This window comes from Xiphophorus maculatus, chromosome 10 (genome assembly GCF_002775205.1).
Source record: "Xiphophorus maculatus strain JP 163 A chromosome 10, X_maculatus-5.0-male, whole genome shotgun sequence".
Classification (NCBI taxonomy): domain Eukaryota; kingdom Metazoa; phylum Chordata; class Actinopteri; order Cyprinodontiformes; family Poeciliidae; genus Xiphophorus; species Xiphophorus maculatus.
The window spans coordinates 1,508,611-1,535,085 of record NC_036452.1 but is presented as its reverse complement, the minus strand read 5'-3'; the positions used below and the strand labels follow the sequence as shown (position 1 = coordinate 1,535,085).

General features: G+C 38.3%; 3 protein-coding genes across 10 annotated transcripts in view; 1 reads left to right on the top strand and 2 right to left on the bottom strand.

Annotated features, from left to right (window-relative positions):
* Positions 1–6,579, bottom strand: part of kiaa0556 (KIAA0556 ortholog) — a 31,058-nt gene extending 24,479 nt beyond the window's left edge. For 5 of the 6 annotated variants that reach the window (XR_002753347.1, XR_002753346.1, XR_002753348.1 and 2 more), the window contains exons 1-10: positions 6,411–6,579; positions 5,926–6,026; positions 4,442–4,530; positions 3,704–3,864; positions 3,169–3,284; positions 1,825–1,926; positions 1,551–1,685; positions 1,203–1,437; positions 513–638; positions 172–320 (exon numbers count right to left, since the gene is read on the bottom strand). Coding sequence is in view for 2 of the 6 variants with exons in the window: in XM_023340352.1 (XP_023196120.1) it covers positions 172–320; positions 513–638; positions 1,203–1,437; positions 1,551–1,685; positions 1,825–1,926; positions 3,169–3,284; positions 3,704–3,864; positions 4,442–4,530; positions 5,926–5,937 (1,125 nt within the window). In the remaining 4 variants the exon portion in view is untranslated. The remainder of the gene's footprint in view (positions 1–171; positions 321–512; positions 639–1,202; positions 1,438–1,550; positions 1,686–1,824; positions 1,927–3,168; positions 3,285–3,703; positions 3,865–4,441; positions 4,531–5,925; positions 6,027–6,410) is intronic. The other variant, XM_023340354.1, reaches the window with a different exon arrangement.
* A 2,523-nt stretch (positions 6,580–9,102) lies between these two features.
* On the bottom strand, positions 9,103–18,853 carry dcun1d3 (defective in cullin neddylation 1 domain containing 3). Its single transcript, XM_005815625.2, has 5 exons — positions 18,493–18,853; positions 16,885–16,951; positions 12,744–12,787; positions 12,137–12,663; positions 9,103–10,401 (listed from the first exon to the last, which is right to left on the bottom strand). The coding sequence occupies exons 4-5, from the start codon at positions 12,565–12,567 to the stop codon at positions 9,876–9,878; spliced, it is 957 nt and encodes a 318-aa protein (XP_005815682.1). The 5' UTR covers positions 12,568–12,663; positions 12,744–12,787; positions 16,885–16,951; positions 18,493–18,853; the 3' UTR covers positions 9,103–9,875.
* Positions 18,854–20,456: 1,603 nt separating this feature from the next.
* lyrm1 (LYR motif containing 1) lies at positions 20,457–26,343 on the top strand. Of its 3 annotated transcripts, XR_002753372.1 has the most exons (7): positions 20,457–20,492; positions 21,970–22,134; positions 23,013–23,073; positions 23,318–23,349; positions 23,425–23,616; positions 25,454–25,518; positions 26,168–26,343. XR_002753372.1 is itself a non-coding variant. In XM_005815626.2 (5 exons), the coding sequence occupies exons 2-5, from the start codon at positions 21,976–21,978 to the stop codon at positions 23,536–23,538; spliced, it is 366 nt and encodes a 121-aa protein (XP_005815683.1). In that variant the 5' UTR covers positions 20,457–20,492; positions 21,970–21,975; the 3' UTR covers positions 23,539–23,781. The 3 variants fall into 3 exon arrangements, 1 of the variants encoding a protein (XP_005815683.1); XR_002753373.1 differs by lacking the exons at positions 25,454–25,518; positions 26,168–26,343 and adding an exon at positions 23,969–23,987; XM_005815626.2 differs by lacking the exons at positions 25,454–25,518; positions 26,168–26,343 and having other exon boundaries at positions 23,425–23,781.
* Positions 26,344–26,475: the final 132 nt, after the last annotated feature.

The following is a 26,475-nucleotide window of genomic DNA, read 5'->3' as shown; positions in this document are numbered from 1 at the left end:
GTGTGTGTCAGTCAGTGTGTGTGTGTGGGTGTGTGTGTGTGTCAGTCAGTGTGTGTGTGTGTGTCAGTGTGTGTCAGTGTGTGTGTGTGTCAGTCAGTGTGTGTGTGTGTGTGTGTGTGTGTGTCAGTCAGTGTGTGTGTCAGTCAGTGTGTGTGTGTGTGTGTGTCAGACCGTGCTGCGGCTGCCGGCTCCCTGCCCAGGGCTGCAGTTCTCTCTCTGCATGGCGTCCCGGACGCTGCAGAAAACCTGGGCTGAGTCTCGCTCCTCAGCTGAAGCCTTCCTGGCTGCTGACAGCGGCCGCTCTGCCCGACTCCTCGGCCCTGAAACACAAAACAAACGAGCTATTAATGCAAATTTATCTAAACTTTACCTCCACATTTTATAATGGAATAGAACAGCAGCATCGCACAACAAGTTCCAAAAGCTTTAATAATATATATAAAATCGTAATTAACAATAGCAACAATAGGAACAATAGAGTTTAAATGTAAGCCTCATATTAAAACTCTCACTCTGTCCCTCCCAGCTGGAAGGCGGCCTGTCTAACGTTTTGCTTTTCACCAACATCGGCCTGGTGGGAACAAACGAGTCGCTGCTTTCTCTCCTCCTCGCAGACAGAGAACGCTCAATCTTACGCCCTAAAGAAAGAGGAAAATATTTCAGAATAAGCATCATTTATTTCCATCCAAGACAAACTGCTACTGGTAATCCAACATCTGAAAAGTTTTATTATGGTCATGAAGGTTCCCAGTTTGGGATTTAAATGATTCATCTGCTCAGTTTCTTTTCCAAGGGGCAAAAAGTTCCAATAATCTGTGAAGGATCAGAAGTTCAGAGGTTGAACCTTTTATCTCCTACTATTACAAACTTTTTCTCATATATTACTTTATTCTCGTACTATTATGACTTTTTGTATTTTGACTATTGCTTCACATTATTTTTACTTTTTCCCCGTAATATTAATTTATTCTCTTAAGACTTTTTTCTCACAAGTTTAATTTATTTATTTATTCTCATAATTTAAATTAATGTTTTTCTAGCCTTGCTCTAATTTTCCGGTGAGTCGGTCCTTGTTTTCAAAAATCACTTCAGGTTTCTGTTGAACGATTCCTCACCTTGGAAATAAAAGGATCATCTCTAAAGCCTCATTAGAACCCAATTTGGACCCAGTCATCGTTTCTCTAAGCTCCAGCTGCAGCTACCTTTATGCGATGGTCCAAAGTCCAGAACAATGAGGTCGGCGGGGTCGAACGGACTGCAGGGCTCGCTCTTCCGTGAGCTGTTGGAGGATTTGGAGAGCGGCAGGCCGAGCTCATCCAGGCTCTCGGTGCTCTCCTCCCTCTCTATCTGCTCCTCGATCCACTCCTCGTCCGACTCCTCCCCCGCCGAGTCTCGGCTGCTCCGCCGCATGCTGACCTCCAGGCTCCGACGCAAAACCTGCTCCACAACCGCAGACGTTTAGCTGAACATCAGAACGCTGGGGCATGCACCCAAGCAGCGCTGCAGCTGAACTGTCTGAAAACACGAACCAAATTCAGACGGTTCCTCACCTTCACCTCCTCCAGGCTGAGGAGAACCTTCTCGCTGTGCTCCGGGTTGGCCGGGCCGCCCTGGACCTCCGGCCTGCAGCTGAAGGAGCGCTGAAGCTTGGAGGAATCTCTACATGGCGAGCGCTGGCCGGACCTCTGCACGCAACACCGGGGATGGAAGAAAGACAGGAAAATGGAGGAGATAGAGATGCTAATTAGGACAGACAGTTGTATCTCAGGCGCGGCTCTTCCTCTAAATAAAACACGACGCCGTCACAGGGAATCTCCCGTCTACCTCCATGTTTACGCTTTCATACGGCTCGAAATCCTCAGAGTAGCGTAAATCAGGGGAGAGTTTCACTCTCAGGCCGTCCTCTGTCCGGATCTCAACAGACTCCTGCATGAAGAGGAGATGAAGGTCTGAACACAGCCGGAGAGAAACCAGGGACATTTAAAACTAGAAAGTACTACACTGTACGTTCTACTCTGTACGTTCTACACTGTACGTTCTACACTGTACGTTCTACGCTGTACGTTCTACGCTGCACGTTCTATGCTGCACGTTCTACGCTGCACGTTCTACTCTGTACGTTCTACACTGCACGTTCTACACTGTACGTTCTACGCTGTACGTTCTACACTGCACGTTCTACACTGTACGTTCTACGCTGCACGTTCTACGCTGTACGTTCTACGCTGCACGTTCTAGTTTAACTACAGTCATTTTATTATGATGTGTTGCTATTTTTACTTGTGTAAAATTTCTGTAACTTCACTGAATGAAGATTTTAGTTTAATTTTCTTCATTAAACTAAAATATTTTATTTTAATAAAATATTCACCAGAAACACACCTGCAGTTTTTATTAAAGTTTCATAAGTTTTTTTTGTTTTTTTTTTTAAAGAAACTGATTTGGAAAAAAGTTTCTTCTGCCTGATTTTTGTTATTTTGTAATAGTTTTCACTTTTTGTCTTTAAAACACTAAAATTTCCACATAATTTTATATTTTTAGTCCGTCTGATGATGTAATTTTTAAATGTTAAATGCTGGATATTTTGATCAGTTACTCGTTTGAGTCGTTTCTCACCAAATACTGTTTTTCTCTTACTTTAGTCATTTCTTGGGCGGATACTTTTTACTTTTCTTGCTAAAGTTTTTGGCTCCTCTGCTCACTTTTTGCACCAGGGTTAAAATAGTTTGAACTTTTTCATACTTTGGTTCATTTTCAGGTGCAGAAGTATTGTATTGTGATTACCTGAGTTACGTAATGAATATTTTCAAAAAACATATTAATTGTTGAACAACCAGCTGACTGGAGTTTTCTCCAAACTTTTGCTGTCGTCGTTCAGCGTAAGAGTGAGGAGTACGGAGCGCCGTAATCTGCCAACAAATGACCTTAATTGCTTATTTCACATCAGTTCGAAAGGCTAATCAATAGATTCATAAACAAAAAACAAACGATATTACATCTACAGTTTCAGTATGTTTTAGTTTTAAACATACTTTGTGATTCTAGTAAGTTACAGATTTTTCTCATTATTTACAGTTTTTATTTATTTCAGTTCACAAAAATGCTTCCTCTCTTTCCGTGTTGGTTATCTGGTTAGTTTTAGTTAACTGTAGTAACCTTGGTTCGTACCTGCACCCATTCCTTCCTGCGGACGCGTTCCGGCGCCGTCTGACTCCTCTTCCGGCTCGTCTCAGGTCCCAGAATCCCGCTGTGCGCGGCTAGCTGGTGGGCGCTCCTGCAGACGTCTGCAGATGAGTCAGAGAGGAGCATGACTTCATCCACAGAGAACAGGAAACAGCGTCGCTAATGCAGACGGTGGTCAGCGCAGAGAGGAAGGAGCAGAAGGAAATGAAAAGCTGTCACTATCGTTGATTCACCGGGCCGGCGCTCAGAGCCGGGTCCATATGCTGCAGGACAGCAGCCGTGAAAACAGACAGCAGCTCCTGCTTCAGGCAGCAACGCCACAGAGCAGCTCGAGGTTTACACACACCTCAAACTTTAAACAACCTCTCATTATGCTGCCACTTAGCAAACAGAAATGATTTGGGTTAATCTACCTGACCTAAAACAAGACTGTGATAAAAAAGGACAGCAGTCTGTTCATAAATCTATTTCTATCAGATAGAAAAGGTAAATGTAACTCCTGTTAAAGCAGCAGCCGGACCTGCAGCCCTCTGGTCCGGCAGAGAGCAGGCGGTTCTGGAAGCCTTGCTGTTCCTCCGACTCGCCTCGGCGTTCGCTCCATTAAAGTAAATGGAAAATCCTTCCTCCAGCCGCTCCAGCTCCACCTCCCGCCGACCTTTCACCCTGAGGCGGCGCAGAGCTCTGGTCAGAGAAATAACATCAACTTTAGGTAATTAACTAACTGAATCCTAACTGCAACATTTAATCAAGTCAATTACAGTGGAAAATATAAAATATATATATATATATATATATATATATATATATATATATATATATATATATATATATATATATATATATATACTGTATATATATTAAGTGAGCTACAATTTTTATCACCTTAAAAGCTACATAATTATTTAAATGAAATTCTGGCTCTGAAAATAATCCAACATGATTCTGTAGCAGAACCTTGCTGAAGCATTTATGCATAGTAATATAAAAAATCTGAATAATTAATAAAAATAAAATATAAATCTAAAGAAAATCATATTTATAAATAATTTATTATATACTAAAAATTATTTAAAATTTATATTTTATAAAGAAAACTCCTAGACAGACAGGTATTTTTTTCTGGAGGAATACTGTTCCTGTATTTTCATACGTTCACATTCATGCGTCGTTCCTAAGAGGAGAAACAACCAGGCGCCACCAACAGTCATGAAGTCGAGCATCTGTGTGAAATCCAAGCCGACCTTCAGTCAAACTTCACCTGTTTTTCTGCTGGAGGCCGATTAAATATTCATCCAGAGTTTCATCTGCAGCAGAGGCCAGCTCCGCCTCTCGGCACGCTTTTCTCCCCTTTAACCACAGAAACACAACGAAGGAAACTATTCACCCTAATTCACTCATTCATATTCACCATACAGGTTAGGTCTGTGGAGCACATTGTCTACAGACTCAGGCTGAATGACTGGATGATGATTACAGAAAGAAATCTGACAGGAAGAGCAGAAAGAATGTGTTATAGCACTAAAACCTTAAAGTTTTATGGCTTTAATTTGGTTATTTTAATGTCGGCAACATCAAAACAGAAGCATTAATTTAAGGTAAAAGAAATGAAAGAAAGCAGGAAGTGCTGAATCACACCAAAACACAAACATCAGTCATGATGCGTTGAGGTTCAAGCTGCTTCCTGTGGTAAACCCAGAATAAAACCCGAAACCATCAAAATAAGCTTCAGCAGCTTCCAGAAGATTCAACGTTTTTATCACATTACAACCAAACCTGAAGGGATTTTCTTCACATTTAATGCATTTAAAGCACAGCTGTGAAGATTAAGGAAAATTATACTCAGTTTATAATTTTTCATACAAATTAAAACCAGAAAGTGTGGCAGGTAATTATTTTCTGCAGGGCCAGCCCAAGCCTTTTTGGGGCCCAAAAGCCAGCATGTCAGTATCAGATGCGTTATCATTCCTAAGCTCCTCTGTGTGCAACAGACCTGCTATCATTAGCATCATTTGTACTTAGCTTACATCATCTCAGAGCTATTATGGATTTTAATTTTAACCTTACAGGAGTAGCAAACTAAAAACATAACTATCTGAATTTTGAAATGCAGAGTGGTATTTAAGTGTCCCACATTATTTTCATTATAGTAACATCAGCTGATAAACTCTAAGTTTACAGAAAACACATTTGAAATCGTATATTTTCCCAGAGGGCAGCTGCCATCAACAGGAAGAAATGAACCATTATTTGTACAACAACTATAAGAACAATGTGGAAACTGTATAAACATGTATAACAGCACTTAGTTTGTATGAGTCAATGTTATTTTTAACATGAATACATTTATTTTATCATGCTACAGCGGTGCTCTTGGGGGCCCCCTGGTGGTGTGGAGGCCCTAAGCAGCCGCTTAGCCTGCATATGAATCGGACCGGCCCTGTTCCAACATGTTAAAGGTATATTAATACTTTTTTACTAAATATTTAATATCATAATAGTCAAATGAAACCCATGCTATGTGATTCTTACAACCATAACACATGACAATGGAAATAAATCAAAGGTCTTACTCAGTTTCTATTAGGCTAATAGTTACAGCATCTGAAGCGTCAGGAGAGAGTAGAAGAAAGAAAGTAGGTGTTAGTGATAGAGAACAGATACCAAGGCATGCATCAGTGCATTGATCCCTGGTTGGATCATAGAGAATGAGGAGTAATAATCTAAAATCAGGCCAACAGTCACCTGGTTATCCATGGTGTCCTGCAGCTGCTGGAGGATCCCGCATCCTGCCAGCCGGAGATCATGGAGGTTTCTGTAATACCCGGAGCTCAGTCTGGTTCTCCCTGCAGGAGGAGACAGAATAAAACCCCCAGGTGAACCACGACAGGATCCCTGAATTCAACCTGAATTTAACGGTTTCATGTGGGAGGCATCGATGCTGCTTGGCTAGCATCAGCACATCTGGTCAGCCCGACCCTGAACGAGCTCATGACGCGTTTTCACCATTAATAAAACCTGATTTATTTACAAATACAACCAAGCTTTTTTCTTTTTGTTTACCGGGTTTCATTTATTACACATTAAATCTGACAGGCGAGCTTAAAACCTGTTAGCAAACAGCTAGCGCTGCAGCTAATAACAACCTGAACACCCAACAGCTCTAAATGTTCATAAAAACCCAAATATAACTTCACTGTTTCCGCTCTGATAAACATAGAAGTACTTACAAGATATAGAAAGCCTAACTTTATCCGTCAAATAAATCCCGAGTTTTTTATTTTATTTTTTAACGTCTCGTGTGTTGGTCGGTTACCAGGAGAGATTTCAGCCAATCAGAAGAGCCGCATCAGCGTTGGACACGCCCACCGAACCTCCCGGCGCCAGCGGTACAAATTCCTATCTATGGATGATATGAACCATTCATCCAAACAGATGGATGGATGGATGGATGGATGGATGGATGCTGCACACCTCTACACCTCTCAACCATCCAACCATCTGACTGTGTTCCATCCATCCATCCATCCATCCATCCATCCATCCATCCATCCATCCATCCATCCATCCATCCATCCATCCATCCATCCAGTATAAACTCGCCCAGGCCTTTAAGGTCAAAAATTCAACACTGTTTTTATTTATTATAAATCAGTACATTTCTTATAAAAAAGTGGGCTTGAAATAAAACCATATTAGATGTAAACCAAACAGATCAGGAAGTGGCCACCATCTTTATGACGTCACATCCTCTTCACCACCCAGCAGGTCTAATTCAGCTCAGTCTGAACAGTAATCATGTGGTTAGCATCGATCTGTGCAAAGCATTCAAGTACAGCAAATCAGCGGGCCGTTGGTCTGAGCAGCCAGCAGCATTAGTATTCGCATTATTCATTTTTTATTTATCTTTTACTTTGAAAACTCCTGGCTGAGTTTCTGCATAAATTACCCACAAATCCTAGCTTTTAGTTCCTGCAGAAGAAGAAAGCCGACGTCTCTCTGCTGTCTTTGAAAGATGGTGGACATCAACGTCAGGAGAAAAAAATAAAAACAAGATGAGGCTGGTACCATGGAAACGACCTCGATTTGAAACCAATAAAAATTAATCCTCCTGTCTTCAAATTAAACATTTGAGCAGCAAACATTTTCGTCATTTCACTGCAAAAACAAAATATTACCAAATGATTTTTGGTCTAATTTCTGGCATATATATTATTACAACAAGTAACTTTTCAGCTATTTATAGGAGCTTGTTTTATGTCAATAATTCCTTAATATTGATGAAAAGGTTCTAGTTGCACTGCTACCTTATTTCACCTATAACATGAGAAAATGTCTCGTTAAAAGTGAAATAATCTGCCACTCATTTGTCTCATTTCAACTGTAATAATATTTGTACTAGAAACTAAACCAGGAATCAGAGGAAAGATTTCATTTCTGCAGTTAAACCTGAAAATTTATTTATTTTTAACCAACAGGTTTAGTTTTTGATTAAAGGAATATAACATCTGATGTTTTATTGCTTCAATTACAAACGTTGCACTGCAAAAACAAATTCTCACCAAGTATTTTAGGTTTAGTTTCTAGTGCAAATATCTTACTGCATTCGAAACAAGACAAAACTAACTTATAAAAAACTTTTCAGCAAAATGTAAAGGTTTGCTTAAAGATAATTCCTTAATATTGATGGAAACGTTCTGGTTCGACTGGCAGGTTATTTCACTTAAAACCTGGGAAAATGTCTTAAGTTAAATAATCTTCAACAGTTCATCAACATCAAGGCATTATTAACATAAAACAAGCTCTTATTTCTTGCTGAAAAGTTACTATTTTTTTACATCGTACTAAGAAATTTGCACCAGAAACTAGACAAAAAAATACTTGGTAAAAGTTAGTATTTTTACAGTGTTTAAAGATTTTAATAAATGTTTCCAGAGGTTATGAAAGGTCAACCAGCTGGTCCGCATTGAGGAAATCAAACAAAATAAAAATACTGTGTCAATCAACTGTGCAGCAAAAATGTCTGTTATAATTTTAAAAACGTTTCCCAATGTGTCCACAAACAAATCCAAAAATAATTTGTATAAATTCATTTCACCATGTTTGTGCAGGTAAAATATTCCCTGCATATAAAGTCTGTTAGATTTTGTAAATGTTGGGGCCGATTGACCTTTGATCTCCTCATTTATTAATATTTATTAACGGCACAAACGTTGCACAAATATTTGACGCCAATTTAGTTATATTTGAAGAAAGTGGGGAGAGAAAAACAAATCTAAGTGATGCTTCTGCGTCGAAATGCCAGAATTAAATCCAGAACCGATCAACCCTTCAGACACTGCGGCGCCAATCTGGAGCTGGACGTGTGAGGAGATTTCAGCCCAAACCTTCACTGAGCAACGCAACAACTGGAGCCTGTTTACCGACTACAAACATGAGAGGATAAAACAATAACTTAAATAGAAGAAGTGCTTAAAAGAACAGAGCCCTTTGAAGAGGAGAAAACTGGAGCTCACTGCAAAAAAACACAATATCACCAATTAATGCCGCTCTAGTTTCTACTGGCACAAATAGCTACTTAAGCTTATCAAGATATAGGAGCTTGTTTTAAGTAAATAACTCATTAACACTGATAACAATGTACTGGATTATTTCACATAACATGGGAAAAAGTGAAATGATCTGCTAATTTTTCGGTCTATATGAATGAATAATTGATTAAAAACAAGCTCATATCTTCATGAAAAGTTATTTTTAAGTTAGTTTTGTCCCATTTCAGGTGTACCAAGATATCTGCACTAGAAATCAGACAAAATATTTGGTAAGAAAGAAAACACATCAACTGATTAATTAGATTAATCATGATTAATTGATTACTACAATAATCGATTAATCATAATTAATCATTTCAGCAATATTTCAAATAAAACAAAACTGATTTAAGTAAAATTTCAGAAAGATATGAGCTTGTTTTCAGTAAAAAATAAAATCATTGATGTCAATGAAAAGGTACTGGATTATTTCAAAATGTCTGTCAAATTATCTGTCAGTGAAACTAATACTTTTTTCATCAATATTAAGAAACAACTGACTTAAAACAAGCTACAGAGTTTGTCTTAGTTCAAGCGTAGTAAAATATTTGCCGCTTTCTTTTTGTCTGGTAGAAACTGTACAAAAATACTAAAAATAAGGAAAATAACTTCGATTAATCAGGTCAATTGTGATCAATTATTACAATAATCAAATAATTTATCACAATTAATCATTTCAGCCCTACTTAGGAAAAGACAAAACTGACTTCAGTAAAATGTCACCAGGATATGAGCTTGTTTTCAGTAAGTAATTCATTAAAACTGATCAGATGTAGTAGATTATTTCTCTTATTTCACTCATAAAATGTCTTCTTAACAGTGAAATTATCTGCCAATGGAACAAGCACATTTTCATTAATATTAATGAATTATATTGATCTACAAAGTTAGGTATAAGCCAGTTTTCTCTTATTTCAGGGGTACTGAGACATTTGTAGTAGAAACTCGACCAAAATCAACGGGTGAGATTTTGTGTTTTTGCAGTGCAGGAACCGAACAGGAGCGAAACCGAAAGCTGAAATGGTAATACTAATAATTCCCAGAAGTCTGCTTCACTTATAGATCATTTTCTTCCCTCTGATAAAAATATCTGGCGTTTTGAGGTCAGTGGCCCCCCCACGTCTGTGCGCCACGGCTTCCCTCGGCGTCCAGCCCGTCTGAGGCGGGGCAGTCCGTCTCCTCGTCCCTCGTCAGCGCCGCCGTCTCCTCCTCTCGTTTCCGGCGCTCCAGCTCCCACTCCACGAAGGTGTCAAAGAGGCTGGGCCAGGCCTCGTCCTCGCTGTAGTTGCTCAGGTCCGGCCCGATGGCCTGCGTGAAGTTCAGGAACATGTTCCAGGTGTCTCTGGAGATACCGCGCACGCCCGACGGGTTCTCGGCCAGGAAGTCGAGCCAGCGCTCCAGGACGGGCGGCGTGTCCTGCGTGAAGACGAGGCGCCACAGGGCGATGGCGATGTCGCGCTGCAGCGAGCGCTGGCCCTCGTCGGCGTCCAGGCCGAACTGGAAGGTGAAGCGGTACAGGTCCTTGAAGCTCTCCTCGCCCTGCGCCTCCAGCAGCAGGAAGGGGAAGCGGGAGCAGATGCCCTCGATGCTGTCCGCCCCGATGGCCTTACAGCCCTCCACAAACTCCTTCCTGATGGGGAGAAACCAGAGCAGAGGATGAGAGCAGGAAGGACACAAAGCGTCTGCAACGTTCAGCTGGAAAACAACAGGAATGAAAAATTCACCACAAAATATTACAGCCAAAAACATGTTTGAAATTACCAGGGTGAAGTCATATTATAGGAAGAATTCAGTTCTAATATTACGAAAATTAAGTTGTGCAACAATAACGCTGTAATGCTATGAGAATAAAGTTGTAGATTTATGTGAATAAAATGATAATATTACGAATAAAGTTGTAAAATTACAGGTAACATCATAATATTAAGAAATTAGTCAAAATTTCAAATCATCTTATAAAAATAAAATCATAATGCGAGAATAAAGTCACAAAATTACAAGAAGTTATCAAATAATGGGAATTTTTTTATATATTTTTTATTTCATTCACCGATAAATGTAAAAAAATATAATCATATAATGTTGTAAAAGTTGTTAAATTTAAATATACTTTGCTGATACCAAAGGAATATTAACAAAGTTGTAATATTACAAATAAGATAAAATTATGAGTCGATATAAAGTCGTAAAATTAGGAGAATGAAGTCATGAAATGACCAGATTGTTCAAAAACCTCAAAACAGCAAAATGTACTGAAGAGGCTTTGGTTGGTTTTAAGGTAGAAAAAGTTTAACAGCAGCAAAAACGTTCAATTTTACTGTTTCTAAGATTAAACGACTTTTTAATGAACGTCGCAGAAAACATTACTGAGTTTTATCCAAATAAATAGCAGAAAAGCTGCTGGCCGTTCCTCCCACCAACAGCAGCCTGGAAAACTCGTCTTTCTTCATTTTAAGAAATAAAAATTAATCTCTGGGCTTTTTATGCAGAAACATGGTGAAATGCTTCAGTTAGCAGAGCTTAATAATGCAGCGCAAAATCCTCTGAATGAGAAGCAAGAGACGCAGCAGCTCTATTCACCTCGCTTCAGCAACTGGTGGGGGAGGGGCAACACAGAACAACTGTTTACATCTGGTGTGAGAATCAACAGCAGCATCCAAATGAACCTGGACCTCAGCTAAAAAAGCAACATCTTGATCACCAGGCGGGAAAAATGCAACATTCATTTGAGTTTTTATTGTGTTTTTTTTAAAAGTTAAAACGTTCTAGTTCCAATAAAACAATAAAATGCAAGATAAATTAAAATAAGCTCAATCGTTTCCATTTGCAAGATTTCTGTCCGAGTTTTAGACGGTAAATTTTTGGGCTCTGGATTTATTCTGCATGATGAGCAACAGAGAAAATAACGGAGATTTTAAATGATTTAGGAGCAAATTTAGCGCATCAGTCCATCACACGTCACCAGAACTGGGTCTAAACAGTTCTGGGTTTTAACAGTTCTGGGCGGTGGAGGCGCCCGGCGGTGGAGGCGCCCGACGGTGGAACGGTGGAGGCGCCCGACGGTGGAACGGTGGAGGCGCCCGACGGTGGAACGGTGGAGGCGCCCGACGGTGGAACGGTGGAGGCGCCCGACGGTGGAACGGTGGAGGCGCCCGCCGCGTTTTAAAGTTAAAAAATTTACAAAATTGACAGTAAATGTAAAAATACCACCAGGTTATTGGAAGACATTTTCAACAAATGGCTTAACACAAACATAAAATAAGCAAACAAGCAGAGCTCAGCCTGGCGGGGTGTAATTAAAGACTGGGTGCCCGCCAGGCTGATGAAACCCAGGGAAACCCGCTAAAACAACCTCGGCGCCGTACCGTGTAAACTTGCACATGGTGGCTGCCTGAAACTTCCAGGCCAGAACCAAAACTCGGAACTCGGCCGGGTCGACGCAGAGGTCGTTGCAGAACCGTTCCATGCCCTCCTCCAAGATGGCGTCCTCCAGCTCGTCCTTGTAGCACGCGAACAGCTCGTCGATGCGCGCCATGGACAGCCCGTCGCCGTCCTCCCTACACGGCTCCCTCATGGCGGCGGAGATGACGGGCGTCTCCATGGTAACCTCTAAGGCCTTGGTGCCATTCAGCAGCTCGCTGGTGGATTTGCCAGAGGGGGCGCTGCAGTCGTCTTTGTGCACGCCGCCGCTGGCGCTGTCGACTCGCTTGTGGGACTTGGACGCGCTGTCCTTATCTCCGCTCTTGCTGCCCAGAGACGACGTCGGGTTCTTACACTTGGTGACACACTGGCCCATGTCTCTCGTCTCTGTCCTCCTCGACGTCAGTCCCCGTCCGAACCGCCCAGACACCTCTTCTCTAGCCGGACGAGGTGCCTCAACATACCCTCAGGCCTGAGACACAAACAGGTGCATGCTGGGAATCTCTACAGTCAATCTCTTTATTCACTCAGAGTAAAAAACAACAGACCTACCTTTCCCAGATCTACCAAAGCTTCAACTGTCGAACCTAAAAACCCTGAAAGAGAAAAGGAGAAAAACATCAACTTCACTGAATTTAGGCCTGGGCTTGGACTAGGCCATTCTAACCCTTTGATCTATCCTATTATTTAATTTCTCTCTGTGATCAATAAAGTATTTTTTGAATCTCTCTGGCTGGATGCAAGTTTGGACAATAAATAAATAATAATATATATCACAATAAACATGTGATCAATGTCTGATAGAACCGCATAGCATTCTGGGAGATGTAGGCAGAGGAAAGACTAGTCATTGCTAGCTAAGCTAGGTGGTAGCATCAACTCTCTCGCTCTTTGGTTGCCTAGCAACAACCTGCTGGGTAACTGGGCAGAGGCAGATTATTGCATAAAAATTAAAACAGCTTAGAGTGAAAACTGTGAATGAAACAGGAAGGATTTGGTTTTTCACATATTTCATACCATACCAACTTTATTTATAAAGCACTTTAAAACAACCACAGCTGATACAAAGTGCTGTACATCAAAACACAACATAATAAAAAAAAACATAAAATAAAAACTTACAGTTTAAAAACAAAAACATACAATTTAAAACTAGATCCCGCTAGAGTTGAAAGCCAAATAAAATAGATGGGTTTTAAGACGAGCTTTAAAAGTGGACAGTGAAGGGGCCTCCCTGACCTGCAAAGGCAAGTTGTTCCATAATTTGGGGCCCCTGACAGAGAAAGCTCTGTCCCCTCTGAGCTTCCTTCTTGATCTCGGTACCTCCAAAAGCAGCTGATCTGCGGACCTAAGAGACCGATAAGGTATGTATCGGTGAAGAAGCTCAGAGAGGTAAGCCGGGGCAAGATTATGTAGTGATTTAAAAACAAACATAAGAATTTTAAAATGAATCCTAAAATATACCGGCAGCCAGTGAAGTGAGGCCAGGACAGGGGTCACGTGTTCCCTCTTTCGAGTTTCTTTTCAAACAAAAAGTGTAATAATTATCAACACGCTGATATGAAACGATTATTTAGTGTTACTGTTTTCAGCCTTATTGTTTACAGAGATTCAACATGGAGGGCAAGCAGACCAGAGACCGTCACCATGACGATTCTGCTAGACAAAAATTATTAACAAACAGTAATATTGTTTTAACTGGAATAAAAATAAGGGCGTAATAATTCAGGTTTCCTGTTCTTGTACCAAACACTGAAACTGGAAGACATTTTAAATATCCAAAACAAAACAACAAAAACTATAAGACAAAGTAAAAAAAAACATTTAATGAAGTTGATGATGAAGTCTATGGAAACAAAGTAACTCTTCAGAAAAATAATCATCAGAATGGAAATTATTGAGATTATTTTAATTTATCATGTTCAGAGTAAATTTCTGCCAAAAAAATTTTAAATGTTGAGTTTGAGAAGTCAAAAATTTAGCTTAAAAAAAGTTTTTTCTAAAAAATTTCTGAAATTTATTTTAAAATTTCTGATGTTATTTAAAAATACTGCGATATATTTAATGTGTAGTGATGTAGCAAAAACAAAATCTGAATCATCTGAGATCAAAACAGAGGAATAACTACTTTTCTGTTTTATCTCCTGAAGGAGGAGAATCCTCCAAGTTTATGTCCCAGAAAAATATTAATATAGAAACTAAAACCTCATCCTCACATCATCCATTAATCTGTTCGTCTCTTTGAAAGAATTGGTGGCTTTTAGTTGGATAATTTCTCTGGAATAAACCCAGAAATGTTAGAATTAGGCGTCTGATTCTCGCACTACCAGCAGTTCCTGATTTCTTTACCCAGAAAACAATCAGCCGAAATAAACGATGAGGATTTTAATATGTGGATTCCAGATTTCACACCAGAACACAATGGCTTTGGGTAAACAGACAAAACGTAAATAATCCTATCTGTGGGATTATTATGGGATTAAATCACGACGTTCCCACGTTTTGGAATGTTTTTCACCCACAGCAGCGACCCAAAGACTGTTTCTGTTTAAGTTCTTGGAGCTTCCTGGAGCCGTCAGCGTTTCAACTCGTTCACCGAACAGATGATTCAGGTTTTCCTGGGCGGGTTCTGGCCGCGCTCCAGACAAACGCAGATAAAGCCTGGAGTCATAAAACGGATTTTAATCATTAATGTTGCAACATGATGCTGGGAGTTTCCTGCGTTTAGATGTGGGTTTGCATCAAGGCCGGATTAATCATGTGGTTCCGCTGGTTGGACCTAATCCGTGATTCAGAGCCGTTCCTGGGAAACATTCTGCAACGAACCAATGAAACATCAAGATTGCTCAACTTTGGTTGCAAAAGTTCATCCAGAATACTTTTGCAACCAAAACATTTTATATTTTACCGAACTAAAACCACAAACCTTTCCACTTTGGTCAGATTGGATGAAGGATAGGGGTCAGAAATGATCATTTATCATTAACTTCTTATGATAAGAACTTTATTGTCTCAATAAATTTATATTAAAGGGCCAGTATCATTTTTTTAAAAATCTACTTTTTTGATATTTTATTATGTTTTAATATTCTTCCCAATTCAAAAACTAACCTGGAGCGTTGCCTCGATGTTTAAGAAATCCTCTAATCACCATAGCAACCATTCAGCTGTTAAAACGCCTGGATGGACCTAGCCCCGCCTTCGAGGCGCAGCTCCACCCCCACTCAGCTCCTTCAGACTAGCCAGCAGCAATTAGCAAACATCTGCTGAGCTCGTTATAGGAGCTGCTGCTCAGAGCAACGCTGGTAAAAACATTAAAGGGTTAATAGAGGAGCCATGTTGGGACGACTTCCTGGAGGCGGAGCTTCAGAAAGAGCAGGAGTTTTAAAGAGACAGAGACCCAATTTCAAGGCGTTAAATCAGGAAGTCAAATTTGTTTAAGTCATATTTTATATATAAAGGAGTTTTATAACAACTGAAGGTAACCATTACTTGACTATGTTATATTATGGCACTTTGTACCTGGAAAACACCTAATGCTGCCCCTTTATGTTAAATTAAAAACAAACTGACAGTATTATCAGAAATGCTATTTTTACCATTTTCTCCATGAGAGCATGAAAAAATATCAGTAAATGTGAAAACATGATTTAATTCAGTCACTGTGTGCAGCTTGGCTTATATAAATGACTCTTAGTTAAGTGTCTTTTGTCCTGAAGAAGCCAGATTTAAATCAAATGTTTTGTTCTAGAACAGTATTTGTGCCTGCAGTTACCTAAAGAAAAAACCTTTTTCCATCTTAGCTTATTGGATTGACTGACATTAAATACATTAAAAACTGGTGTTTTTGTGAGCCTGCTGCACCAGGTTCTGAAACAGCTTTTTCCCACTTGCCATCAGACTGCTGAACTCTTAACTGGACTTCACTTAAAATCTGGTCTCCACTTTATACCTTGCACATGTACAGAGCTAAGTAACTTCCTTTTTACTGTCAGTCCTGCACTTTATATTTTATATTTATATTCATATTTTATACTGTATTTTATTTTATTCTGGAGTAACCTCACAACATTGGAACCTCAAACATTGTCCTGAGCCGTATGCAACGAAATTTCTTTCTGTATTCACCCTGTGCATGCAAAATGACAATAAAGTCAGTCTATGTCTAAGTCCTATTATTTTTATTATTAAATTGGATATAATTTCAGAGTTTTGTACTTAAAAATAAGCTATTAATGTTACAGGTTAATTTTCTAAGATAAAGAAAATTACTTTTTAGGAATGCACAGATCTAAAAATTGATAAAAGTATTGATATTTGATATTACTGCTGGCTCAGCCATATTTACCAATATTTTACTTTATTAATCGTCATAATAATTAATAGATTCCTTTATTACTAAAATAATTGATAACATTAATCAGTTTGTTTACTTATTCATTGCAGAAAAGATGTGAAGTTTGAGGCTGAAAATCTGAATTTATTCTGGGATTAAAGAACAAGGAGACAGTTTTCCATTCAGTTGACTTCAGAAAGCTGGACGTGTTTTTTAACATAAAGTAACAGAAAGGGATTCATATCATGTAAAACTGATGATAAGCATTTATTACTTGTATCTTTTAGGGAACTGTTAGGCTGTAATCACAGCCGGTGTGTTTCAGCTGAATGAGACGAAGATGATGATGATACTTACATAAAGTCTTTCAGAGGGCATCGTCTTTCAAATCTGCTCCATCATTGCGACCTTGATATCAGCAACGCTGCAAAGACACATTATCTTGTCGTCATAAGCAGAACGGGACACCTCATCATTCCCAAACCTGCAGGGAATATTTCCCTCTGGATGTCATTTAGCCACAGTTCAACCCTAAACCTCTCAAAAAAACATTATTACTGGTTTAAATCTGACTTACAGTGTGGTTTTGAGAAATTTTCTATGTCTCAAGTTTGAGGTTTCCTTCCTAACATCTTACACATTTCATAGCTCAAACACATGCTATTAATTACACATCAAGTTGCTGTTAAAGCTCAGCTCTAGTCTGTTTTGGATTAGCAGTGGTTTGGTCCATTCCTGATACACAGAGGCGGTCCAAGACCAAGTTACCAGGGGGCCCAGGAACCGATCTTATAGCTCAATCAAATTTGCAGTTTTTAAAAATTACATTACAGTTTTTAAAAATACTTTTTTCCCCAATGGGCTTCCATAGTTTAGGGTAACCATCTAGTTTCACAGTTTGAATCTAGTTGGACTTTGAATTTATGTCAACTCCCAGAAGGAATGATTGAAATAAATATTTGCTATCATTAGTAATTTCTTTGGAAAAAAATGAGAAAAATAAAACAAATCAGATTTGATATGAAAAAAATAAGACCTTATTTTTAAGGTAGATAGCTCAGCGTTTACAGCCATGGGGCCCAGAACAAAATAAATCAAAGGATAGCATTTCATCACTTAACATTAGGGGAGACAGTCACTAGTATGAGCTCTGATCTAGCAGATGAAAACTGTGATTCTGTCTCAATGCAACTGAAAAAGTGCAACACCTTCATTTTTTCCATTGTTAAAGTAAAACTCAAACAGTAAAAAATGAAACTGGGACAAAAAGTAAATTAGAAATGTTTATAAATGTCATAATAAGAAATGAATTTAATAATTTCTCCTCAGTAGAGGAGCGCTGGCCTCCCATTGGCCCCCTTCTAGAAACGCCAATGCAGATACATTTAAAGGTATCCAGGATAACCCGCAGTGATCAATGCACCGGGCATGTAGAGACAAGTCTGCCTCAGTCCTGAACTGGCCAGCCTGGACGTCTGGAGGCCTACTTTTATCCACAACAAACCAGCACCATGCAACTCGTCCAGACATCAGTTTAACCGGATTAGCTGGTCTGAAATCTGTCCGAGTCAAAGCACAGTTTCAATGTCAACATTTAACATCTGCAGTACTGCTGTCAGCGGCTCACTTTGATCAGAAATCATCTTTTACGTGGTTTTAGGAAGTTAAGATTGGTTTAAAAAGGAAACAGACGAGCAACACCGAGTGATTCTAACAGCAAAAACATCCCAAACGAGATGGAAACAGCGCCTTTAATCCGATGTAAAGGCGACACTCTATGCTGTTACGAGCTAAATTAGTTATTACTCGCTGAGGAGCTGCTGATCAATAATCCATGATTGGTCGGGAGGACATTTAAACATCTCCATCTGAAAAGCCTGGCCCAGGCGGCGACGCAGCTACAGCTTAGCCTCGGCTAAGCTAGCTCCTTAGCGGCTCGCAAATATCCGACAGAAAAAGACTCACCTTTCCGGAAAATTAGGTATTGAGTGGTTTCAATGTACATCATTCCGAAAAAGAGGGTTAAAAAAAGAAACAAAGAAGTTAAAGAAGTTCTTCGAAACCCCGAAGTGGAGCAAAAACTCGTAGAGCGCTAGCTAACTAGCGGGGACAGCAGGCGAAAGAAAACTTTAACACCAAAGTTGATTATTTTTCTGTTTTAGGGAAAAAAATAAGCGAAAACCCCGATAGTCGGAGTTTGTCTTCGAGTCCATTTGGAGTCGAGTTCAGTGTGAGAAAAGAGAAACTCGGAGTAACGCTGCTTATTTCTTTGTGCTTCCCCTTCTAGTCATTGAGCGCAGCAACATTAGAGACATTTTCCTGCATCACTTCCTGCCTCCAGCAGCCAACAGCTGATCTCCATCCAACAGGGCCGAGCACCCACAATCTGGGGCCCGGTTCTCTCTGGCACCTTCCTGGGTTATAATAGTTAGGGGTCACATACTTTAGTTTAATTTAGTTGTGACTTTTTGTTTGTTTAATTCAGTTAGTTTTAATTGGTTTTGTAGAGCGTGTTTGCTAGATTTGATTAAATATTATTTAGTCTTTAAGTTTATTTTTTACTCGTAATAGTAGCTTTAGTTTTTTCTGCATTTTTAAAGTGCAGAATGCAAGAAGGTCAAAGTATTGTGCATATGTATAGACTGATTATTATTGAACAACCAACTGACTCTGGTAAGCTTCCTCTTTAGCAAGCTCAATATTTGGGTCGAATCTCATTTTTTAGTTTGGAGATAAATATTTAGCTAGAAAAATAGAGATTTATTTGAGAACTAAATATTTAATTTAAAACTAAATATCTACCTCCAATTTGGTAACTAAATATTTAGTTTCTTAACTAAATATTTAATTTGAAAGCTAAAAATTTAGTTTGTGACATAAATATTTAGCATATTTATATGTTAGGATTAGAAAGTAGAAATTTTGTAAGAAAAATACTTTTTAAATTTGGAGTTAAAAATTTAGTCTACAAACTAAATATTTAGCTTAGACTTCAACATTTAGTTGTGTTCTAAGTAATCGATTCCTAAAGTCTTTAATTGATATTTAGTTTACCTAAAGATTTATCTTGTTAATTAAATATTTATTTTGGAACTCTGAGATTCATAAATGTCAGAGTAATATAAGACTTTGAAAAATAAACACCCACATTTTTTTCTTTAAGACAGGCTAAATAAACCAAATAATTACTACTAGTATTTCACTGTGTAACTTCACACACAACACCCCAGAAATTATGACACTAAATATAGCCTTTGCTAATAATAAAGTATTTTTGAACTGAACTGAAATATATGCACTTCTTATTTAATTAAAATCATGCACAATAAATTACAATCTGCCATTTTATGTGGTAGGTAAAGCGTACCTTTTGAAAATAACAACTATTTATTGTTATTATTTATATGTATCTTTTATTGGAAATACTCATTGAGATTAAAACTTCTTTTAAACTGGCATGTTGCTTTAATATATTGGGTGCTAATATGATCTCAATAGTTATAATTAATCATAAAACACAAAAACATGTGATCTCCATAATCCATCAGATGGAGAATGAATGAAGTAATCAGGTGTGTTTTGATTTGGAGTGAGAAACACTTTTTGTTTCAGTGAAAGAAACTCAATTTAAGTCTCAGCTTAGTTTGTCAACATCTCATATCAGAATAACTACGTATTTGTATCATCTGAAAACTTCAGTTTCAGTCCTTATTAGGCTCATATTGTGGTCCATTTTTCTTCCCTTTCTGTTGTAATATCCTAATATTAAATGTTTTGTTTTCATCATAATTGGTAGAAACAAAGGCCTGAAAACATCTGTCTGTGTGGAATTAATCTATAGTTTCACTCTGGGATGGAGTTTAAAATAAATGAACTTTTTAGTGACATAATGCGAATTCACGAGCACTGTTGCTTTAAGACTACGTCATCAGCCAGCGACCATGTCACCGCTTTAAAAACAACAGGTAAGGTCGCGTTTTACGCTTTAAATAAGAATAAATTATGTAATTTAAAAATAAACTATGACTCTTTAACATCGCTGTTAGCATCTTAGCTCAGGTCTGTTATTTGAGACGCTGTTTTCTTTCTAAAATATGTTAAAATATATGTTTAGGAGCGACGTTCGGCTGAATTGGTTCATTTCGGTGAAGCGAACAGGATCCAGATTTGCAACGGGATTATTTTAGGGTGTTTTATAACCTTCCGAGGAGATCTTCAGCGGTTATGCAACAGTTTAAAATTTAATATTTAATAAGTGATGAACAAAAACATTTTATGTCGACTAGATTTCCTTCAGTAGCTGTAACCGAGTTATAAACACCAACCAAGTAAAGTAGCAATGAAAATATCAGCTATTATTCATATTCCGTTCAAAAATACTTTATTTATACCACAAGGAAATTAAATTTTGTAACTCGTATTATTCAAGGTTCTTCACAGAATTGCTGTAGATGGAGATTGCTGTGAGCTACAAGGATCTCCTGTAGGGGTCTGTGCTACAGCAGCTCTGACGAAGCTTCTGACTGAAGACTGTTGTTGTAAAGTAGTCTGATGAAGAGGATGCTCAGGATTGGTCATTATTTCCTCCATTACAGAAAAGGAAAATCAACAAATCTGTTCAGAGGGAAAATACTTGACTCATTTTTGCAGTTTAAAATTCATTTGTGACGTTAATAAAATTCCACAAATGCCAATTATTTTTGCAGATATTACATTATAAAATATTTTATCCTAACTTATGTTGTCAGACAATTTCTCTTTAAGGTATTTTCTAATACGTGGAGTGAGACCGTTTTTAGGTATTTTGTTTTTGAAATCTAGCAGATGTCTAACTTTCCAGTATAAAGGTAAAGAAATATATAAATAACTGAATTAAACCGTCAGTTAAAGCTGCAGTACGAAACTTTTATAAAACATGTTTTTTACATATTTGTTTAAACTGTTAGGACACAGATAATCTGTGAAAACTTCAATCTCCTCCACTTCCTCCACTATTGCCATCTGAAAAAATGCACCAAAAACAACCAATGAGAGCCATAAGGAGGAGGGGCTTAGTGCTGTCAATCATCCTTGTGAACTCACTGCTAAATGTGCTAATGGTGGAGAAATGACTTAATATACAGGAAAACTTTGTACCTGCCATCATTGGTGGCTATGCTAATTAGTCTTAGCATTCACTGTATTATAGAGAGTGGGGGATAATTGACAGCTCTAAGCCCCGCCTCCTGGCCCTGATTGGTTGTTTCTAATTAGCACTAGGAGAAAGCAGAGGAGACCGATCTTTTCCCAGATTCTCTGTCTGGAACCGAACAGTCATGACTTGGTGACAGCTTAAACAAACTATGAAAAAAGATATTTTTAATAAAAGCTACATGCTGTGAGAGTCGCAGCAGGTTCCCGTGTTTAAGGCGGTTCTGATGACTTCCTGGCTGCTTTCCTCAGGCCCAGATGGCGCTGTCCACTCGCTCCACCGTGTTATCTCTCTACATCCGGGTGTTTCGGATCGCCCGGGCCTGGCAGGCCCAGACCGGCGCCGCGAGCGACTCGGAGGCGGAGAGGCGGTACATCGAGCAAGAGGCCCGGTCTCTGTTCAGGCAGAACCAGCCGGTGGGAACAGCAGCTGCTGGTTTTACGTTATATTTTTATTTCATTATGACTTTTTCTTTAATTCAGTTAGTTTTAATTAGTTTTCAGAATATGTTTGGTAGTTTTCATTAGTTATTATTTGTTAAGTATTGTTTAGTTTTAGCACCATTTTCCAAAAATGTTTTCAGTTATTGTTCAACAGCCGACTGACTCTGGTGTTTTCTCCAAACTTTTCGTTGTCGCCTTTTTCTGGACTAAAAGAAAAGCAGTTAGTCGCCTGATGATGTCAACTGCTTGTGTGTTGCACATCACTTTGAAAGGCTAATAAATAAATCATAAACACAAAAACTAAGGATGTTATTTCTATAATTACAATATGTTTCAGTTATTTTTATAAATATGTGATATAGTTCCAGTTATAGTTTTTCCACATTAGTTACAGTTTTTATTTATTTCATTTAACAAAAATGTTTTCTCAATGTCACTTTTCATTATTTCATTAGTTTTAGTTAACTATGATTACTTTGCTTCGAGCTGGATGATCTGGCTGAAAAACAAATCATGAAATAAACATTTGATATTCAGCCGATGTCGATAATTATTGATTAGTTTTTTGTTTTAAATAATTTGAATACTGCCAAACTGGCTTCGTGTCATTTCCTGTTTAATCCAGTTTTCTCTACATGTTGTTTATTTTTTAGCAGTTATGAGGCAAAGTGGGGAAACCAGAAGGTTGTTGCTAGGCAACCAAAGAGCGAGAGAGTCAGTTGAATCCACCAACATGGAATATTATGGAAGATTCTCTCAGATTTATTCAGTATTGATATTGATGACTGCCTGTCCTTACATATAATATTATGGATTTGTTGTTTCTTTCTAACTTTTCTTGCTGTTTTCAGCTCACAGATCCAGAATCCATAAGGAGATGCATAGAGGAATGTGAAGCCAGGATAGAAATAGGTGAGGATGGATTCAGTCACGACTTCTGTTCATTTCAAACAGAGTAGAACAAACAAAGTAAAAGAGTTTTTACAACATTTTTAACATCTGAAATAAACAAAACAACAGAAACAACAAATAAAATGAATTATGAAGTCTCAGGAAACAAAATGATTTTTTATCATCCAGCTTCAAGCAATTAATTGCTTTTTGCAACAGGCCTGATTTCACAATGAAACGTTAAAATCAGCCTCTTTCTGTTCAGGTCTGCATTACAGGAATCCGTACCCCAGAGCGGTGAGTAAGCGCCCCCTAGTGGCCGGGTTGTGAATGCATCAGGATTGCGTCCTGACGGCCCGGTTCTGCCCGCAGACCTACCTGCCTCCTCTGGGTCTGGCCACGCAGCGGGGCAGGCGGCTGCGCGCTCAGCAGCGCCTCCGGAAGCAGGCCAAACCCGTCTACCTGCAGTCCCACGACGACACCTGAAGGCGCCGTCCCCGGTTACCATGGTTACCTCAGAGAGGAAGCCGGAGTCCGCATCAGGGGCCGAACTTCTGCAAGCGGGTACTGATCCCAGATCAGACATTGTTCAGGAGAAAAAACTTTTTATTTTTCATTCAAAGTGTTGGGAAAGTCCAAAAACTGTTTCATGTTTTATTCATCATCATGTTTAATTTAATTAATAAAGTGTCTGAATGTTCAATCTGCTGCTTCAGCCGTTAATTAAAGTTTAACAGTTTCAGCATCTTAGAACCCAGAACTCTTCAACTTGAGGTTCGCATGAGATTTCTGAATAATCTGTGATTAATTTCTGATTAATTTGAGCTGAATGGGTTAGGATTGGTTTATGGCCTATACAAAACATCTTAATTACACTTTTCATAGAAAATCATTCTTAGATAACATTTTCTTTCAGAATGTGTCGTCGCTCTGCCACTTTAAATCCAAATAAGCTGCTGCTGGCCACGCCCCCCCAACTCAATGTTTACGCTGTGAAAATGGCTGCAAACAGATGCACAATTATGCAACTGTACATCTTTGACAAGCAGAAGTGGAGACTCCTGCACAGCCAACCAGAATGCACCAACTGGTTTCTGGATGGTGAGTCAACAACAAAACTATTGTCTTTTCCAGCAGCCATTGTACAGCGAATACAGTGGGAAAACCAGCTGACCAAATATGCTGGAACTCTGCTGGGGTTGCTAGGTAACAGGCAGAACTTTGCTGGGGTTGCTATGTAACAGGCAGAACTCTACTGGGGTTGCTAGGTAACGGGGAGTGCCTGCTGATTTGTGATGTTACATTCCAGATTTTTTTTTCAAGCTGCTCATGGTCTCTAATTTAAAGTAATGTCTTTGAATTCACATGACCATAAATCACTCATGATAAAATTTATTAAATTGTTAGAAATTCACACATCAATGAGAAAAATCTGTTAAAAGTTGCATTTTATGCAAAATAGCAGTTTGTTGATATTAATGTTATCATTCATGACTTTTGTTTTCAAACTTCTCCTTAAAGTAAAAACTCGCTGCCTCTCTCCATCACAGCTGAAAAACTTTGAGAAAGACCAACAGTCAGGAAAATGACACGGTTCCTCAACACAAACAGGAAGTGATGCGTCTGACTCGTTTCCACGCAGCTGACAGATGTTTTAACTGCTTCCCATCCTGATCCGATAAACCAGAAGCTGCTGAAACAAAAGACCTCAAACCTTCAGCATCAAACAGGAGGAAAAGCAGCAGCTGCTTTTACCAACTCAAGTGATGTAGAGGTGAAACATCTGCTGCTTTTTCATCACTAAATGTTCACAGACTGAACGGAAAAGAAAGATCTGATAAAATATTGGTCTGCAGCCTGAGCCTCTTTAAACCTAAAGCTATATATATATAAAAAACTAAGAATGTTTTAAATATTTTAATAAATTCACATCTTATGGGTTTTTCTAGTTTTTTCATGGGCAACTGCATGTTTTTTGGGGTTTTGTTTTATTCATATTTATATCAACACCCTGTAGGAGAAAATGTTTCCACCATCTTTTTGCTTTCAAGTTTTAATTTAATATAATCAGAAATAAAGTTGTGGTTCTTCAAATATAACAACATATGTCCCAAAGTAAACATGTATCAGAAATGAAAGTTGCTTCTTTTCAAAACGTCATTTAACATTTCCAGCTGTAAATGAGTTTTATTTTGGCTTTATTGAAGGAAAAAACTTGAACACATCTCTGGTTTATTACTTTAAACTTTCTGCTTTTTTCTCCTAAATTACACTTTAAAGTCTGAATCATGCAGAATGAAGGCACAATAATGTTTACAGTTAGATATGGATCCATTTATGGTGAAGATGACGTCACCATTACGTCACTTGTGTTGGTATTTTATTTTCTGCTGTGCTGCAGGCTGCCGCATGGGGGAGCCATTTCACCGGAATCAGAAGAAGTTGAACCAGAACTAAGGATCTAAGGTAATTGCAGTAAAAACTAGACCAAAAATAATTTTTTTCAGTGTAAAGCCATTGTTTCTGCTATCTGAAACTTTGAATAACTGAAAGATAAATGATAATTTTATTACGGCAGGCGCAGCCCGGCTGTTCCTGTTTTGTTATCTCTCTGCAGAGTTCAGATCAATCTGCTCGGCTCTTAATAAACTCTCTAACATTTTTATTTTAGTATTTAAAACCTTCTGCATAAATCCAGCCATAAATTCCTGCTAACTACGTCAGAGGAATAATTTTTAAAATAAAACACTTCACTGACGTTCAGTCGACTTAGACTGCATTCATGTTTTAAATTTACATGTTTAAAACAAATGTTTGAAATGTTTTTTGTAGGGACCACTTGCTTTTTATAATGGCTAATTTGTAGCATTATTAATTATTTATTGTAATTTGCTGTAAATTATATGTTTGCCCGTGTGTGTCAGTTATTTTTCTTAAGTTTTTTTTACCAATAAGAGGTAAACACTGAAGAAAATTATGTTTTTAAAAATGTATTTATGCTTATTAAAATTTACTGTCCTTTATTCAAAATCAATTCAACTAAAAAAAAAATACTTTATTGATCCCAAAGGGAAATTAAATGTTGTTATAACTCATATTAATCCACCTTTTTCAGTTATATAATAATGGCTGTTATAAAGAAGAGCTCCTGTGGCAGTCCATGTGGCAGTGAAGGTGAAGGAACCTCTGACTGAAGACAAGAAGATGCTCAGAGTTCTCCATAATTATTATGAGATAATATAAATAAAATCAATATAATTTATTTCATTATTCAAAATAAATAAATAAAACAACAAAAAACCCAAAACCTTACCAAGTATTTTTAGCCTAATTTCTAGTGCAGATTTTATTCATAAGAAATTAGTAACATTGGAAAATTTTCTTGTTATCATTGAATTTATCAAGTAGTGGAACCAGAACTTT

What these genes read in the sequence shown, in the direction of transcription:
- dcun1d3 (XM_005815625.2), bottom strand. Translation starts at nt 12,567, where the DNA reads ATGGGCCAGTGTGTCACCAAGTGTAAGAACCCGACGTCGTCTCTGGGC. An exon ending in ACCATGTGCAAGTTTACACG is followed by an intron (nt 10,402 to 12,136) that starts GTACGGCGCCGA and finishes TCTCCCCATCAG; the next exon opens with GAAGGAGTTTGTGGAGGGCT.
- lyrm1 (XM_005815626.2), top strand. Translation starts at nt 21,976, where the DNA reads ATGGCGCTGTCCACTCGCTCCACCGTGTTATCTCTCTACATCCGGGTG. An exon ending in TGAAGCCAGGATAGAAATAG is followed by an intron (nt 23,074 to 23,317) that starts GTGAGGATGGAT and finishes CTTTCTGTTCAG; the next exon opens with GTCTGCATTACAGGAATCCG. An exon ending in GGAATCCGTACCCCAGAGCG is followed by an intron (nt 23,350 to 23,424) that starts GTGAGTAAGCGC and finishes TTCTGCCCGCAG; the next exon opens with ACCTACCTGCCTCCTCTGGG.